At 38.9% G+C, this 19,807-nt stretch overlaps 1 protein-coding gene across 1 annotated transcript in view; it reads left to right on the top strand.

Moving 5' to 3' along the window:
* Window positions 1-538: 538 nt before the first annotated feature.
* The window catches only part of LOC137194464 (netrin-G1-like), a 41,086-nt gene continuing 21,817 nt past the window's right edge, over window positions 539-19,807 (top strand). The window contains exon 1 of the mRNA XM_067606374.1: window positions 539-1,914. Within this exon, the coding sequence (XP_067462475.1) occupies window positions 1,283-1,914 (632 nt within the window). The 5' untranslated portion in view covers window positions 539-1,282. The remainder of the gene's footprint in view (window positions 1,915-19,807) is intronic.

The raw sequence follows: 19,807 nt of genomic DNA, 5'->3' as shown, positions 1-19,807 counted from the left end.
TCTCTCTCTCTCTCTCTCTCTCTCTGCCATTCACTCGCACTTACTTACACACACACAAAGTCACATACTGCATGTGCACACACAAGCAAACACATTCAGAGCTCTCTATCCCTCACACAAACAAACACAAACACATCAAGAGCTCCTCTTTCTCCCCACAAACACGCACACACAAACATCCAGACTCAGTGGATGTCTATGGTTGAGAGCAGACACAGGCCCATGAAAAATGCATGTCCCTTTGCGTGTTTCATAAGAAACACTCATCGGGATTCCATTCCCATCTCAGCACAAATACCACACAGGAATATCAATTACACTGACAATTTGGGTGGCAGTGTAGGCAGGAATGGCACTGAACGAGAATATGGGATCCACAGTGTCATCTTAATGAGAGGGTCACTGTCTCCTGCAGCTCTAGGGCCAGGATTGCTTGCGCAGATTATAAAATACACGTTGGTCTGAATGTGATAGAGATGCTATTGAGTACGATGGTGGAATCATGATACGATGGCAAGCCAGGCAAATAACCTTTCGAGGCAAAGTGGACCAACAGCCAACCTGAGAGATGCTGTAGGTTTTGTAATTGTGAGGGTGGGACTAACAAGTGTTCTAGGATTCCACTTTTCCTCTGAATATTTCATGCAAAACTAAATATTCAACTACCTTTTTTGACATTTCAGATGCTAAACTTCCTGTCTTCAAAATATAGTGTTCAGCTTAACACTTTTTCTTCTTTTTTTGCCATTTGTCAGTTTTATTCGTACAAAACTGACAAATGGCAAAAGTCAAAACTAGACTGACTAATTAAAATTTCTGTTATTTTCAGCCTGGGCTTTGTTTTTTTTTTTGTTTTTTTTTTTAATCAGCATTCTGATCAATCCTGATCAGAATTTTATCTTTGCTGTAGATTGACATACTCTACTCTTAAGGATGACTGTGTTTTCGTGTTACTGTGTTTGTGGATTTTTTGTTTTTTAGTTTTATTCTCAATGAGTCCTTTCTGCAAATTTTCTGAATCCCTACAGACATTGCCATCATTGCACTAATTTACATCAGTATACGCATACAGTACACTATATGTTTAGGAGGGGAGAGAGGCAGGGGTATGACATGCAACAAAGGTCCCCAGCAGGACATGTTGCTTTTGCTTATGTGGTATGTGCTTAACTATTCCACTATCAGGGTTAAAATACATACTTTGACTGCAATGTGCACTTGCACATATTTACATGTCTAATTCCTTCTTTTTTCTTTCTTTTTTACACAGGAGAATCCTTATATGTGCAACAATGAATGTGATGCCACCACTGAGGAGCTGGCTCATCCTCCTAAGCTCATGTTTGACTTTGAGGGTCGTAATCCCACAACTTTTTGGCAGTCCACCTCATGGAAGAAATACCCAAAGCCCCTGCAGGTCAACATCACGCTGTCATGGAACAAGACAATTGAGCTGACTGATGATATTGTACTGACCTTTGAGTCAGGCCGACCAGAGCAGATGGTCCTGGAAAAGTCGCTCGACTATGGCCGAACCTGGACCCCTTACCAGTTCTATGCCACCGACTGCCTGGACGCCTTCACCATGGAACCCAAGACAGTAGGTGATCTCACCCAGCGCACCCTGCTGGATATCATCTGCACTGAGGACTACTCCCGAGGCTACGTGTGGAAGAACGACAAGACGGTACGTTTCGAGATAAAGGACCGCTTTGCCTTGTTTGCCGGACCTCGACTACACAACATGGCCTCGCTGTATGGTCAGCTGGATACCACCAAGAACCTGAGGGACTTCTTCACCATCACTGATCTGAGGATTAGGCTGCTGAAGCCAGCCACTGGAGCCACCATGGTGGATGAGAACAACCTGTCCAGATATTTCTATGCCATCTCCGACATCAAAGTGCAGGGGAGGTAAGACCCATTAATATTTGGCACTGTTTTGTTTGGTTTTTTTTTCATTGAATGAAATGGAGACTTGACTTTTGCATGCTTCATCGACTCAAGCTGAGGATTTTTTTAAGGGAAAACTAAAAACTGCTGGTTTCGAGTTCACAACATGTTTAAGTTAACAACTTCTAGGCCAATGCTGCATGTTTCTTCTGTGTTTTCCTGGACCACTTTTGTCAACACAGTCCCCAAACCCTTAACACTGCAGTGGAGGTCTTTTACAGACAGAACTGCTAATTATCTGTCGGTTAAGACTGGCCTTTATGCAGGTGAAAGTCGCCACTATAAATACCTCTTCAAAACAGCAGGAGAACTGTCATGAGGTGACGATACTCCACAATTTCCTTCCCCAGCACTGGATATAGCTACAACAATATTTATACAATTATAAATTGATAGAATTATTAATTACCACAGAACCTTAGTATTAACTGGAGGTGGCCATCCATGTGCCATGGAGAGCAGTGTGCAAGTCTTCATTAAGTCTCCACACACTGATTAGCACTCTTCCCAGTAGAAAATATCTCATCGGTGAAATTACTTGCTGAGGTGATTGGTTGGAACAAAAACCTACAGACTGTTGGTTCTCCATGGTACAATGTGACAATATAATATAAACCAACCGACTGAAACAAAACAACTAAATAAAGAAAAACTCCAGAGAACTTCCAGTCTCTGTCAATCAAAAAATATGACATAATTTTAGATATGAACATAATTTTACAATGCATCATCCACTGAACAGCAAAGTTAACTGTCACAATCCAAATAAGTATGGGAGCCAATGAATGAAAGACTATGGGTGCATTTTGATAAGGAAGCTTCCTTAATGAATAAATTTGACCCAGAAGTGTTCAGGTAGCAGCCATGATTACAGCTGAAGGAATTTTCAAAATGCAAAGAAAAGGTGCTTCAATGACTCTCCTCCTATTTCCTTCAGCCTAAGTGGGGATTGAGACCAAAAACAGCCCTGTGTTAAAACAATGCAAGAGCTGTGTTTGTGGGGGTATAGTGTTTAAGGTACTGGTGAGACAAACAGTGAGAAATATGATCCAGGAAGTCCAATTGTTGTAACAGATGTATGTGTTTCAGACAGGATTTTACAGCTCTGGAAAATGATCACAGCAGAAACTATTATATTGTTTACATTGCAACAGTTATACTGTAGAAATACTGCATTCATGAAAGTAAGATTGATAGATTACTTTCAAAATCTACCAGGAATGTGTGCTTGCATGTATGTGATTGGCCAACACAGTGCCTTGCCGGATTATGTCATGTTGCATAGTAGCAAAAGCTGAGCTTAATTCAACTTTTTGGCAGACAACTCTGCTTTGTTTTGCCAGAGCCCTCTGCATTGTCATCTTTTCTGCACCAAGTGACTGCTTCCATTCAAATTAATGAAACGCCAGCGTTTTTTCATGTGGAGCTTATGTCGGTCTGAACGCAGCCGAAGTGCACAGTTTGGTTGCTCAGTGTTCGCAAGTGCAAAGTGTTTAGGTGGCCTAGTGTAACTTTAAGCCAACCCAAATATCTGTCTCTGAAATTTGTCTGAATTGGGGAAAAAAAAGGGGCAGCCAGAGCAGTCTCCTAAATTACTTATTATATCCCTAACTTGACAAGGACAGAGGGCTGAGATTGCCTCCTGTGAGCTGTGGTGAAGGTTTTAATGCGTGTCTCTCTGCATTTTTTACTACAGACACGAATCAAAATTCCACAGGCATCTCATAGTCATATTAAGGGTCAGGTAGCACATAAACCTTGTAGAGTTTAAATTACTTTGGTTAAACATATTGTTTTAAAATGTTGTTAGTTAAATTTTTAAAAAGCGATTCTTTTTCTTTGGATTAGTATGACTTTTGATGACTGTAAACATGTTTGTATTATTGTATTTGTATCACAATAACACTGTAGAGGTTGTCAGTTGATATTTCTATTTAAGTAAGTCTACAAGTAAAAATAAATATATCATGACTTGGATACCCCTCATCACCTGTTTTTAGATAATGCTCCTCATCCACTTTAATAAAAGTTTAGAATTTGTTAATTTAGAATTAAAAAAAACAAAAAAAACAACACATTTTCAATAAAAAATTAGGAGACCTCAGGCACAAGGTTGCAGTGTATATTTTCATCAGTGAGTCATCAGAATGCCTTTTGATTTTCGGGGAATGGAAACATTGTCATTTCATGACGCATGGAAATGGCCCATATGATAGTCGTAAAGCCTCTACAGCTGCTCTCCAAATGGGACCTGTGTTGCTTGCTGCAGTTGGTTTATATGAGGATAACTAGGTTGGTAATGACCCATCAGATGGGCCCTAGGTGAATTGAATCAGTTAGTCCCTAATTAGAATTCAGTCGGCTTCAATGGCAGATTAGAACCATTAGCACATTGGCTAATTGGTTGGAGACTAATCTTGTAATTAAGAGCATTTGCAGCTGATTAAATGGTAATCATCAGGGACACATCAGTGAAATGTGGAGACATTGAGAATTGCCAGGTTCTGTTTAATAATGAGTAGATTTATGGTTTAATGTAATTCCTTTTTGAGCAAGCTACAGTTTTTGCTTTAAATAGCAGATATTTCTCTGATATCTCAGATATCTCAAATATTTTTTAATAATCTTTGAGTGCTGGTTGCAAAATCTAAATATATCAGTCACTGAGCATGAGCTGTCACAATCGGAAAGACATTTGACAACACTACATGGTGTTTGATGTCTTTGATCACATGCCACTGTGTGTTTTTCATAATGGTGGCATGTGATATTTTCACAATTCATCCCTATCAGAGAGATATACGTGTTCTGCAGTCAGACACACTCCTCCGATATTCACACTCGTACTGTAAACATGAATTGATGAGTTCTAAATTGCAAGTCCTGCTATCCAGCACAGAATAGCATCTCCCACAGATATCTTATTTTGCCATTCATTAGAAAGAGTACATAAGGTTGGATGAGGGGAAAATGAGCTATTTTGCCCAATTTTCCATCCTGCCCCTGGGCATCAAATTCAATTTTCCACCAAAAGTTTGCAGTGAGAAAGAAAAGAAAATAAACATACGATTTCTGTCCAGAGGTGGATCAGTAACTCACTTGAAAGAGGGTGATGGAGGCGGGTGGCGAGAGACTGATTAGAGTTCCCACCAGCCTCAGCAGCCTTCTGGCTACAACCAAATGTAAAAGCCTTATCACAGACTGGCCATCCTGTCTGAGAATTCCCAGAATACTCCACAAATGCTGATAAACTTTCACTCACACACAGCAATGTTTGCAGTGTCAGGTAACCTGCAGATATGTTTATGAATGTGATGGCTCTGAATGGACACTGGCATGCTGCATAAATGTCAAATTATATTCCCACAATCATCTGTGAATGGTTTCACCTTATTTACATTTATAATATAGAAATGACAAAAATAATAAGTTGCTGTATTTGTGTAAGCAGCTTTTCATGATGAAGGTTTATAGCTGTCTAACAACATTTCAGCCTAGTATCCAAGGAAAACTATTTCTGCACTTTACCATTTATATCCAGTGCCATTGTTCAGTACCAATGCAGAAAATATGTGTTATACATTATGTAGTGATGCAGAAAGTTAGGTTGTGGAAGTAAGGGTGGTGGATGGTATAGAGAGACCGAGTTTCTTACAGGAGATCCAAGATTGCCTCTAGTCACAGACCTGCGATTCTGGTCTTTTTGTTAACTATAACCACGATTTTTACTGAACCTAATCCAAGTGTTTTAGTTGCCTAACCTTAACCATAGTTTATTTGCCATGACCGCAGTCTTTCCCGAACTTTGACTATACCTTAGATGCCAGATACTGTAGAAATTTTTAAAACATTGGCATTGGATGTAAAAAACATGTCATTAAAAGTAAAAGGTTTTGCAGAATTACCCAACATCAACATTCTTGTCTGGCAATAAGGTTAAATATTTAGTGACACTGGAGCGGAGGTTAAGGCATGTTAAATTTTGAATAAGAGGCTCAATTTTCCTGTAAACTCCTTCTTTTACTATTCATGCCCACACAAAAATCATGAGAATCATCAATGTTGCACAAAGTTGTGCATACAAACCTTTAATAAATGAGGCTCTTTATCTGTAGGCGCTTGAAAATCATAGCAGAAAATGTAAAAAAAAAAAAAAAAAAAACGTAAGTGCCTGAGGCAGACTGAAGGAAAGCAGGCACACAAATAAAAGTAAATAACATTTCATTCAGAAATAAATCCTGGCAAGCTTCAGATGCCTCACATGACAGCATAAAAGAACCTGAGCAGATTCCTCCTTTAATAATCTTTGAGTTGTTACAGAACACAAGTTTATAAAAATGGCTTTACAAGGCTCAGAGACACATTGTACTGAAAATACTGTGGCCATTCTTCCTACATTGATCTTGTATGATACTATAGGAAAGTGACGAGTAAAAGGAAGAGATATTAAGAAAAGGTAGAAAGGGAATTTTTTTTCACCTCTCCAGAGTAGAGTCAGAGTGTGTGGCGAGGCTAGCTGTGCTATTGATTTCTAATGTTATTCCACATCAACGGAAAACAAAAACCTTGAACCATGCAGGCTGTCCCACCTTTCACGTCTCCCTCTCCATCGTTTCTCACTTATTGATCAGATGTCTGCTCGTTAATTAAGACATGACCGCTACCGGCTGCCTGCGCGGTCAGAGCTACACATCTGCAGGGCTGCAGCGGGGCCTGGGAATGAGAGGCAGCTAATCCATAAGTGTTAATGTGCTATTTCTCTCATCCCTTATGTCATTCTCTATTGTTCCCTAACCTTTTCTTAGTTTTCTTCTTACCTCGGTGTTTCTTTCTCTTTGACTCCCTTTTTCACAGTGTTCAACCACTGTTTTCAAGTACCATTAAAAATAATAGCTTTCTGATGTGGCCAGAGGTCCTTTATGGTATAAACTGTGTAATTCAACATCAGTGCCTATTGTAATATTCTCCTTTGAATTCAGAAATGGAACCACAAAAATATAATAAAACAGAATTCACATCTTAAACCAAAAACATCAAAATGGACATAGAACATTAGAGGAATGAGAAATTTTTAGAAAAGTTATAGTACCCACAAATTGTAACTCCTAAACAAGTGGGTTAAATGTAAACTTAACAGTTTAAAAGATGCAAAACCTGGGAGACAGATCTCTTTGTTACTGCTTGTTAATGCTTAATTAAGGTAAATTTACTTTGCATATGTGATTTGAAAATGTAAGGAACTCAACTTTCTACTTGCTCTGTGAATGCGAGTATGTCAACACTTGCTTTCAATTTGCTCGATCCATTCAGTCCAGAGACTTGCTCAAAGACATTTTGACAGACTTCAGATTCTACATTATGCCTGTCTGTGTAAATGCAGGGCATAATTTTTCATCTTTGTAAATGCACGTTTTGATTTAAAATAAGATGCACTGCAGCAACTAGTCGTAAATCCATTACTATGTTTTTAGTGGCTAGTTCCAAACTAGTGATTGTCTAAATTGTGCACCATTGAAACTTATGAAATGCCATAGCTTGTAGACTTAAAGTCATAGCTTAAGACTTAAGTAATGTATAAGTTGTTTGCTTGCAAACATCTGTAGTGTTGTCCAAAAAGCAATTGACAGTGTAAAAAGATGATGAGCTCATGATGTGAAGCGCATCATGATCTTCAGCTTAAATAACTGCCAAAAATAACAGTTTTAGGAGACCAAATGATATATTAAATTTAACAACCAATCCCTTGGAAATGTTTGTGTTAATCTGTTTTATTCATGAACCCACAGAAAACTGTAGAAAAAGGCTTTCCAAGCAGGTCAGACAAAAAGGAAGGGAGCTGTGAAATGCAAAAAGTAAGAGAATTTAATATGCTCAATATGTGCTGATCCAAGCCTTTCTGTGTTCTCTGTGCCATTTAATGCCGGTATTTGTGCACATATTGAGCATATTAAAATTCTCTTTTTTCTTGCATTCATGGCTCTCTTCTTTTTATTTCTGAGTTTGCGTTAGTTATACCTGCACACATGAAAAAATATGTAATTCAGAGTGTGTAGTATTCATGCTGTTTAGAAGGAGTGGGAATTATGCTAACCTAACAAAAGTTATTTGGTCATTTATCGTTACTGGCATAACGTTTGTAATTTGCGGTGTACTGTGGGGCTTTTTAACAGGCTGTTCAGTAAGCTAATGTTAGCATTATCAGTTGGTTCATTCAGCTGTGCAACAGTTCCTCCTGGCATTCATTGGGTCTAAATATTTTATCACTAATCTTTACATGAGAACAGGTTTATTTGATGTGTAAATCTCCACTTAGTAAACACTTAAAATAAGAAAAAAAAAATCTCACAGACTACTGGACAGCACTTACTTAACATTTTTATAATGAGGTTTTAATTTTTAGAGGCCTGGCCTATACAGACAACATTCTATTTTTGTTACCAGCGACTCCAGTGCATCTCAGTATCCACTAAAAATGTTGCTTTGTAACTCATATAGAAGTTAAAATATCTAATGTTAACATGACTGCAGGCTTATAGAAGTGATGATGTTTTATTCCCTAGTGACTTTGTGTGTTTATGCAAAAACAAATTTCAAAGAAAAAAAAATAAATAAATAAAAAATATCCTCAATCTTCCCTCTGAGGAATACATGAGAGCTATTCAAAGACAATTTGGATACAAAAGAATAATAGTTTTAGATAAGGTACGTGACATTTTACTGTTATTTTATGCTCCCCAATGTTCCCCTGAAGCCACAGACAAACTCTGTATCTCCCTCTCCCAGTGGGAATCTTGAGCTCATAAAGGTACCATATCACACACACAGACACACACACACACACACACACACACACACACACACACACACACACTTCACCCGAATTGCACACTTAAAAGTAGTCCAAATTTGTAGCTCCTCTGCAGTGCATTCACATGACGGGCATCGCACCCCACTGAACCACAAAAGAGCTAAACCCCGAGGATACCTATGTGCTTTCCAGCGGTCACACAGGAACTCAAGAAAAAGCAGTGTAATGATATTATAGCATGTCATCTCCTGTGTAATGCGCCAGGATTTTTCTCTCTCTCATTTAAACTACTGACATTTGAATATCCCTCTATCTTAAACAAGGAGCTCTCTCACTATCTTTGTATATCTCTCCTCTTTCTCTCTACACTTAAAAGGCTGGACAGAATGCAGCAGGAGGAAATAAATCAATATTCCTCTCGAGTGTTTGAATAAAGGATGTCGTTGAGTAGCTTGATGGAATTTCTTGTTGATTTTCAGTTTAGATGTTTAAAAGTATGCTGTTGAAAACCAACACAGTTTATAATGATCGATCAGATGAAAAAGGTGCAGCCACACATGCATTAGTCTTTAATATTCAAATATTTGTACCATCAATCGGAAGCCTGTGGAACTGACAAATTCAAGAATGTGCTTCCCTTTTCAGTGTGAAACCAGGTTGTTTCTGACATGTAGACTTTGTTTAACCTTGCCCTTCAAATGTATGCCTTCATCAAAAAGAAACAGTGATGCAAAGTGTTTGAAAATGGGGTGGTCATTATTCTAGCAGTGTGCCATCACCATGTTTCATATAATATCACCCGACTGCTCTCACCATCTACAGTCTATAATCATTTTGTTCAATTTTCATTTATTTCCCACATCAGACTGTGACATCACATCCTTTGTCAGTCCTGAGTCTGGGTAATTTTTGTTTGACTGAAGGAAAATGTGACTATAAGATGATAATTTGTGTATATACTAATGTAAATCTATATATGTTTCTGCACGTTGTTGACCTCTAAAGGGGCAAATTTGCTGCTGCAAATGGATGCTTGTTTTTTTAATGTCTGGTGAAGACTGTGTCAAAGCCTGCTGTGTATCTGAATCAGCGATTGAGATCGACTACTAAAATTTCAAGTCATACGTCGCCAGATACCAGCTACATGGTTAAATAGTGCAGTACAGTAAGGGGCTTTAAGTAATCTTTTACCAAACTCTATGGATGACAGATATTGTAACCTGTCACCATGAGTTACAGCGGACTGTAACACTACATTCACAATTTCAAGAATTTGTAGAAGAATTAAGGGGCATAGCTATCATTTAGGACACAGAGGTCAGGTCCTTGGGAGTTTTAATGACCAACTATAAACCCACGTCGTGATTTTTTAAAGGTTGATTCAATTAAAATGTATTCTTCTCCACCAGAATTATGTTCCTAACAATGTGGAGAGGACTTTAAAATTTCCTTTAGACCATAATTTGGGAAGATAAGATTTACAGAAAATATTAGCCCACTGTTAAATTAATAAAAAAAAAAAATGTGGCGGGAAACTTTTGATCAGATGGCTAGTCATAAATTTCTTCATGGTGTGCTCTTGGGTCATGCTTTGAGGAAATTGATCTCCCCAGCATTTCTAAAATACTGGCCCTGCTGATGTGAGTGGAGAACAAATTGAACTGTTTACTGTTGATGTCATAAAAAATAATGTCAGGATAACACTTGGGGTACCTTCCTTTGAAAGTTAAAAATGTTTAAAATGTGACCACTTGGAAAACAATTGTAAATTTAATTTGCTGAACCCACTTAGTATTTTTTTATTATTATTCATAACTAGCCTGCAGTATCAAACTCATGACAGCACTGTTTTGTACTGGACTGGAATCATCACACACAAACTCACAGGCTCTAATCCAGTCTCCCACATACAGTTTACACACACACTTCCAATCCTCCAAGCCCGTGCCCTGTGAACCATGACAGCTGTAGCCAGCTTGATTGACAGAGTTTGAAAGTCAGGTTCAAGTGCAGGTTCACACGACCCCCAGCGTTACTCCGCTACCGCCGTAAGGTTCTCTCTGGCTCTGCCAACGCCTGCTCACTTATCTTCCACCAGATGTCTGTCACATGCTGCGATGTCTTCTGCCAGTCATCTCCCAGTCTCTAGCGTTTAATTAGTGCTCATTAAGGCCCAGGCTTTCTTTGTAAATAAAATATTGGTGCCAGTGAAAATACATCAACATAAGCTATCTCTGGAGGGCAGGCAGCCATGAATAGTAAAATCGTCAACATGTCCTTTTGCTACACTTACTGTATGATCAAGCTTTAGCAGTGGTGGAACAAACAAGGTTGTTGTGGCTTTATGGGTTCAAATGGTGTATACATGTGTGTAGAGGTTTACATGTGTGTCTGTGTATGTGTTCTCGCTTGAGTAATGGAGTGGCAAGGCTTATTTTTTTCTCATTAGTGTGTTAATACAACTTTTCTGAAAGCAGATTTTTATTCGTACTTTCACCCCTCGCACTGTAGTAGAAGAGTATATGCAGTAAGCTACACTTGCAAGCTGCTGTGCTCTCTCTCTCTCTCTCTCTCTCACACACACACACACACGCATAGAGCATGGAACCACCCTCTGATTTCCATATTAATATGTCTTCCTATTGCTGATTTCTTCACAGCTTCCTCCTTGTCTCAGCGGTTTACATCATATGAATGAGAAGGCCCTCCATCGTGAGGGCTGAGGTAGGATGAGGGGGGCAGACATTACCATACTGTATGCCTACATCAATGCACAACCTCAATAATAGGCCCTGTCATTGAAACAAATCACAGGCTTTCAGTGGCAGTGGCCCAAGCAACGCAAATTCAAATTCCATTTTGCCTCGGCAGAAAATTGGAGCAGGGGGAATTAACTTGTGATCCATTCCTAATATTTCTCCAACAGTTTGGGGAGCCCTAGCAGGGCTACTTTATATTTCGATAGGGGACACAAACAATTTGCTTGAGATGTATTACATTATACCCCGAAGAATGACAAAATTGGCCACAGCACAGAGCAACGAAAAACAACCCTAATCGGACTCTTGAATTTCACGGTGACACAGCCTGGTGTAATGAGGTGACTTTCTGACTCTCCCCTTTCCTTATGAAAAAGTTCAATGCCATCTGAAATATAAAAGGAGTCAATGTAAAGTATCACTGTCAAACTCATTATGGTGCCTTGTTCCCACTCAAATTACTGTTGTTTCTTTAAGAGTTTTGTTTTTTATTTCTCCATCCCCACAACTGTATGTTCTGGATTTTGTCTAAGCCAATCTTAAAGCTACATTAACTTTACTGTATGAAACTTGAAAAATACTGCGTTTAATAAGAATTAAAATCAAGTTAGATTACATATAACAGCAAACATCCCCTCTCATCTATAGGGCCATTTTTATAAACATTTAACTGCATTAACTCCGTTTTAATGTTATATTATCATTTTGAATATACATGAATTTTATTCCAACAATGTAAAAACAGTTTAGTACACCATATAACACTGAGCATGTTTTTCCACATGAAAGTATCCAGAGGGTAACGCAGGTTGGCATCTTTCAACATCAGGACAGTAGCCAGGATTTAAGAAATACTAAAGGTCATGAGTCCAAGTCCCCCTGACCTTCATATTTCATTTATTTTGTTAACTGTTCCATTGTATTTTTTGTTAACTATATTTCCCAGCATTAAGGTGTGAATGCTGTTTCAAAGCCTTCTTCACACTGTCAGGATTGACATTCTGATGGGAAAATATGGAGTACTTTGTGGGCCTAAAAGTAGTGGAATTCAAATATATTGAGACAAAAAAATCCTGTGAGGTTTTGGAATTGTAGACTAAACTCACCCCCAGGTTACTAAAGACCCCAAATTTCCCCCCAAAAAACCCCACTGAGGACATGACTTCAATGTCCTCATTGGTAGCTACAGCCCTGTAAAAAAAGGGTAAATGCTTTGTTGGTTCTATGTTCACATGACAGCCCATCCTCACAAGAATGACAGTATAAGTCTAAAATTCAGGCTGGAAAAAACCACTTATGTTTACATCATCTAGCTGCCGTAGTAATTATGATCCAGGGAAGCGATGCAGTTCAGATGACGTCAATATAAGGTGACTTGATAAGATGATTTTGCCTTAGGAGGAGGTAGGTTGGGTGGATGACTGGATAGCTAGATCGGAAAAAGTGAACCTTGCTGCAGGAGACCATTGTTTGCCTCCCATTTCCAATCGCGGGTTGGGACTTTTTTTTTTTTTTAAACTGTAATGTTGGGGTGTTTATTGTTGCCATGGCGACAAAGGTTGTGTAACTTTAAGGAAGTGTAAACACATTTTAAGTGAATATTTTAAACCCAAAGCATGATCTTTCCCTAACCAAGTGTTTTTGTGCCTAACCTAATCAAACTTTAACAGCGTTGTCACACCATAAAACAATTATTTTTTAACAGTGATTTCCGTTTTGGAAAGCTGGAGTGCATTACTACAACCGCTAGATGGTATAAACATAACTATAGGTCATTTTTCCTGGCCTGAATTTTAGACCTATACTGTCATTTTTTAATGGGGATGTGTTGGACATAACCAAGGCTTAAAGACACAATTTAAAGAGTAAACAGAGGATAAAAATATGCTAAAATTGAATAAACAGATAAAAAAGGAAAATTAAATTCACAGCACAGTGCAGTCCAAGACACAGTATGAATGAATAATCCCCAAATATTTAACAAAAAGAAATGGCAAACTAAAAAGAACTGAAAGTTCAAGCAGACCTCAAGTTTTCTTGGAGTTTGTTCCTGATAGTGCAGAGACCGAATGTTACTTTTGTAGTACTTCAGTAGGTGCTTAGTTTTGACCTTGCATGAATTATACAGCTTCTATCTATCTATCTATCGTGAGAACTCCAGCAGCAGATTTCTGAATCAGCTGCAGGTGTTTGATCCACTTTTTTAGAAAGACTTGTCAAGACATCATTATAGTAGTCAAGCCTACTGAAAGATGAATGCATGCACGTTTTTCTACATCCTGCTGAGACATACAGTAATACAGTAGTCCTATATTTTTTTATATGTATATTTAGAGGCGATAGTAGGCCGATTTGTCTATAACCACACTAAGATTTCTTGTTTGGTTTGTGGTATTTAACATTGCAGATTCAAACTGAACACAGATTTTTAAATTGTTCTTTGGCTCAAAAAACAATTATTTCTGTTTAAATGTCTTTGATTAACTGGAGGGGATATGGTACACAAGATGATGTTACTTTTTACTTGTAAAAAGTTTGTACCTGTAATATAATACACTCATGGACCATTTAGCAGAATGTTCCCTGCAGCGGAATGGATAATGCAGTCTTTCTCTCAACAAATCCAATCCATAATTGTCTGCGATATTTCTTCACTGAGGAGCAGTACAGTACAAAAAAAGATCACACCACTAGTAAACGTCTGTGCCTGTGTAGCTCTTGTATCACAGCAATCCTTCACATCAAGTAAAAGACATCAAATAGCCTCCCTTTCCCTGTAAGGTGTTGGCAGTTATTCTGGTTTGTCCAGGTAACACATTGACATTCATCTAAAACTTTCAGCAAGGCCAAAGTTTCCCTCAACAGCCTTGATCTCTCCATATCTGTCAGAGCTATTACTGGTCAGAAAATGTGAGGCTCTCCTAGTTTTTGTTGAGGAAAGTTTTCAGGAAACCTCAGTATGTATTTATACAGCATGGAGACACATTACAAGTTCTGACCATGGGCAACTTTTGCGAGGGAATAGGTGAGATGTAGAGCCGAGGGAGAATGGTTTGCTCAGTCAGTCAGAGTGATGGTCATGGGTTAAATCTCTTATGGAAAAAGCAAGACAGGGGCTTTCCATATATCCATTTTATAGAAGTGTCTGCATAAATTTGTATTTATATATTTATTTTTGTAGACTAGTTATATATTTGCAGTTGTTGCATTGGTCAGAATTGCTAAAAAGCCTAATAAGTTGTATTTTCATATCAGAAACCATTTAGTAGAAGTTGTTGCCATGGTTTTTCTAAAGGTGGAAAATATGCAATTCTCAATATCTTAATTCTCCTTATCGTCACAGCAGCAAGGGAATAAACAAGTATTTATTTCTCAGCCCTTCATCAATGTATGGCCTTGCCCTGTGAGTCTCAGCATTTATACCCTACAGGCACACCCACAGGTGCAAGCAATCAAAGAGGTCAGTCACATCATTACCCCCACAAAGAGAAAGAGAGCCCAAGCTAAACCATAGGGGGGCAACCTGACACACCTGGCACAAATAGTTGTTCTTTTACTCAGCCTGGTCACCAATTGTTCTCATAAAATAAACTTTGATTTATAGTAGCAAGAAGTAAATTAATTGAAGTACAAAAATAGAGTGCAGACCATTATTTGATGAAAAGACATGTTTAAATTAGGCTACATTTGACCAAAAAATTAGGGGGTTTTGGGACATGTAGGTTACATAACCACTCTTTAAACAGCATTTCAAATACTACACTTAAAAATGTAGTTAGGTTTCCACACACGAGTATGTAGTCATTAAAATTCTCTTGGAACAATAAATAACCTACGTGTCAAAAACATTGCACCAAATGTAGACCAGCTTTAACCAAACCATCTATCAATGCGTATATTTGTCTTGTTTAATGTCAGTGGTCTAGGTCCACATGTATCAAAGGTCCTGCACACCCACAAAGGTGTTTTCTATTATTCCAATTGATGAGACCTCAGCTCAGGTTGAAGTTGGAGTGAAGCTAATCAGGAACTTATGTGAAGTCACCTAACTCTGCACCAATAAAAATGATAAAGGAGTAATTTGTCTTACCTCAACAGCTTAAATAGAAAAGTAAGAGACATGTCAGTCAAGTAGAAAAAACCTGTGAAGGTGGACAAGAGGTTTCAAATCCAAATATTTCCCTATATTTTTCCTGCAAATACTACTGTCTGTACACGCTGACAAAAGGAAAGCACATTTCTATTCAAAAAATGATATTGTTTTTCATTGAGTTCATTGTAATTTATTGGCCATGCATTTGTCTGAGAGGTAATACAAATGGTAGATCACACTCTTCCACGATTACCTCAAGGATATGCACTCACAGAGCACTTTATTAGGAACACCTGCGCAATCTAACGCAATCCAATACAACAGTTTGGTCATAAATTTTTATGACGCTCATACATTTCCAGTTTTTGTTGATATTGTCAGAAGGGTGATAATTCTACTTTATGTTTATTATTGATTATAAAGTAGAATTATCATCTTTCTGACAATCTCAGCAAAAGGTGAAAATGTGTAGCTTTGTAGAAGTAGAATTTATTGCAGAGCTGTGTATTGGATTGCATTAAATTGCGCAGGTGTTCCTAATAAAGTGCTTGGTGAGTGTATGTGTGGCATATAAGGTATTTTTATTTGTATTTGCCCACTCACTTGAAGCTATGTGTCATTTTATATATAGTATATGCACTTCATTTTGTATCTTTACAGATACGCCACCTTCAATTTAATGTATTTGTGATTTGTATAAAGACACAAGAACAACTGTGGGTATATAAGCTGTGGGCTTGTGCTGCATTCTTTAGTTGGCAGTTACACCCAGAGTAAAGCTACTGAAGACCACCAAAATCACTGTTTTAATTTATTCTTTCAGGTGGGTAAATGTCACCTAAGTACCTTCATATTTTATTAGTAGTGTACTCTCAATAGCTATTTGTGTATATAATTTGTATTGTGCTGCATTACATTGTTTGAGGAAACTATAATGTTAGGCAACTGCATACATATGGATCCAACCATCACTAATGCTAATGTAGCTCCTCAGGGATTGAAGCTGTTATTTTTCTAATTTTGACAATCTAACCTGTGACAACATATTAACTAAGGGTTTAAGGACTATGACTGTGTTTGTTTTGTTGATTTTGTTTAAATATGCCAAATTGTAATTTTATGGGTTATTGCTGTTCAGACAATTAGGCTAAGCTAGCTAATATATGCTAACATCAGCTGTCACTTGTTGCCATAGCAACGGTAAAAATTCATATGGGCTAATGGAATGTAAATAGAGTGCAGAACCGAGTTTCACTATAAATACAGATAAGATACATAGTATTTAGCGCAGAATGCATGATTTCAATAGTTAGTAAACCTATAAAAAAGTTAGTTTAATTTGTAATACTTACCATTGAATTTATTGTAACCTTTGCATTCATTTCTTGTTTTCTATGATATACTAGTCAGAATTGTAGATCAAAGAATGAGTTTTAATACCTTTTGATATATTAGAATTAGTCATTTCTAATACTTTATTATATAAGTATATTTCATGTTTATTGGAATTCTGATAGTTTATTGATTTTAAATGGAATTATTTAGAAAATATATCATTATTTTGGGATACTGTGGTTTTGATACAATACTGTGGTTGTTGCCATATATTGTACATTGTTCTAACCCAGATGAGTAGGCAGTTAAACTTAAAGTAAAGCTACTGAAGACCAACAAGATAACTGTTTGTTTTCATTTATTCTTTCAGAATAAAACCATCCTTTTTTTTTTCATTTGTTCATGCTGAGACTGGTGTGATTCATAGGTGCAACATATTTTTGGCAAGCCAGCCAGGAGTGAGTTCTTCAGTTCAACATCACCAAGAACGACTTCCAGTGAGACAAAACAGATCTTCACTGCACAGTTGCTGTAAGAAGACCACAGAGGAAACATGGATAATTTATTGGATGAGATCTGTGCTCAGTTTTGTCAGTTGGAGCCACCACAGCTAATGAACATATGTGATTATGTGAATTGTTCTGTTCCTGCTGAGGGAGGTAAAATAAAGAGCTCTCTTTAAGATTGTCAAGGGGAAACTGGAGGAGATGGAGAACAAGGAGAATGACAACAATAGGATTTGTCAACGCCTTAGACATCTTATCTCATATATGCATGAGGTGAGAGAAAGAAGCAGAAAGGGCACTAACATCTCCTCTGACCAGGCCACCAGGTCACCTTGGCCACTCCATTGAACAGCTGTTCCAGTTTGAGCACCCCCAGGATGGGGCACACAGGATCCTGGAGGAGAAAATCAACAGTCTAGGGGACAGGATAGCGTATTTCAGTCAACAGTTAGAGGTCAGGCACAGCACACCACACTACGTACACATGCCAGAGGTCACTCTCCAGAGAGAGTTCAAGATAAATGGACAGATAGGTAAGGGAGGAGAGACGGATTCGATCAGATTGATTCAGGTCTCCAGAAAGGATATTCTGAAGGCAGTAATCAGAGCAGTAACCCCTGGTCTCCACTTACAATGCATGTTGAAAATAAAAAGCGGCTTTACCCTGTCAGTGCCGAAACCCATCTTGAAAGGGCACTACATGGAGGAAAACACTACTGACTTATATCACAGGCTTACCAATATTTCTCTGGAACCCAAAGAGTCTCCATAGTAGTTCCTGTTCAGGGACGTCAAGATAAAGGAGCGAATGCTGTGGAAGTCCAGTGAGGGAGAGGCCGAGAGGCACTACAGCCTAGACCTGGTACAGCATAAATTACTCCTTGCCATTGATACAGGGCTTCTCTGTGATGCCATCAAGTTCCAAATGAGGTCCTACCTAACTAACATCCATGTGAGTGATGAAATCCTCATAGAAAAGCTCAGTGAAGCTGCAAGTCTGGAGGGAGAGTGGCAACAGAAGCAGAGGGAGAGTGCTGCTATGAAGGGAGCCTGAGTCTGTGAGGTCCTGGCTGAACCACCAGCCCTGCCCAGCTACACCTACTGTGAAGGATCCTGATGACAGAAAGCAGTGAGAAGCCTCCCAGCCCAGAGACCTGATGGAGACACATTTAAACAAAGCCAAGCACAAACAACAACAGCCTGCCAGTAAAGACCCCTTGATGGCTACACCAAATCTCCACATGAACTACATCAAGTCACCATGCAGGAAAAAGTTGGCTAGTCTGGTAGGGAAGCAGTGCTTGGTGAACCATTACCGTCATTAATGAGTCCTGGAGAGCTGAACATCTTCCTCACACCATCCTGTGGTCCACTGAAGAACTCCTGGACCCTGAGCCATTGACTGGCTTAGCTGCCGGTCGGACAGAGATCCCCCTCACTGGATGGATAGAAGTAGAATTTAAGCTCTACAATAGGGAGAAGGAAATGGAAGCTCTCACTGGTCCCATACTTGTGTCTAGTGATGCAGGTGTGGCAGAGAGACCAATCATTGGCTTCAACATTATCTAGGAGATGGTGAAGACACAAAGGCCTGGATCTAGAATTGACCTTGAGGCCATCCATACTATGAGTGCTGCCTTCTCTGTCACCGCTAGGATAGTAAAATGGTTGACAAGCTCATGTAGACACCTGAGAATGTGGGTGTACTAAGAACTGGGAGGAAGAGAGTCATCCTAGGAGTCAATGAGGTGACAGTTATACAAGTGCCTGCCCACCTAACTCCAAAGGCCAGGAGGTTCTTTTTACAGCCAGTGACCTGCATCCACTCCCAGACGTCCTGGAAGTGACAGAGGGCCTGGTGAAGGCAGAAAATGGAAGGAAAATCACCATCACTATTCCAATAGCCAACAACACCGACCACTCCATCACTCCACCAACGCTCCGTGGCAGTCAAAGCTGTGTAGCCTGCCAACCTGTCTGCCAACAGTTCTCACACCACCACCTCTACTACCAGCCAAGCAACCTGCTCTGCAGTACAAGTGAGCCCAGTGAGTAGAGAACAGCAGAGCAGTAACAGCACAATCAAAGTCCAAAGACCCAAATGGCACCTCCCAGTTGATCTTGAACACTTGTCAGAGACCCAGAGAAAGGCCTATAGACAGACCCTGTATGAGGAGTATGAGGCTTTCTCTTACATTGAGGATGACATACACACCCTCCCTCAATATACACATCAGTCTGAGCAATCCCACTCCAGTGCAGAAAACCTACATCTCCATCTCACTCCATGCAGAATTAAAGGTGTACTTGCAAGACCTCCTAAACAAAGATTGGTAACTATCACTCCGAGCCA

This window comes from Thunnus thynnus, chromosome 12 (assembly GCF_963924715.1).
Source record: "Thunnus thynnus chromosome 12, fThuThy2.1, whole genome shotgun sequence".
In the NCBI taxonomy this organism is placed as follows: Eukaryota; Metazoa; Chordata; class Actinopteri; order Scombriformes; family Scombridae; genus Thunnus; species Thunnus thynnus.
Note: the sequence above shows the minus strand (reverse complement) of the source record. Positions and strands in the feature narration are given on the sequence as shown.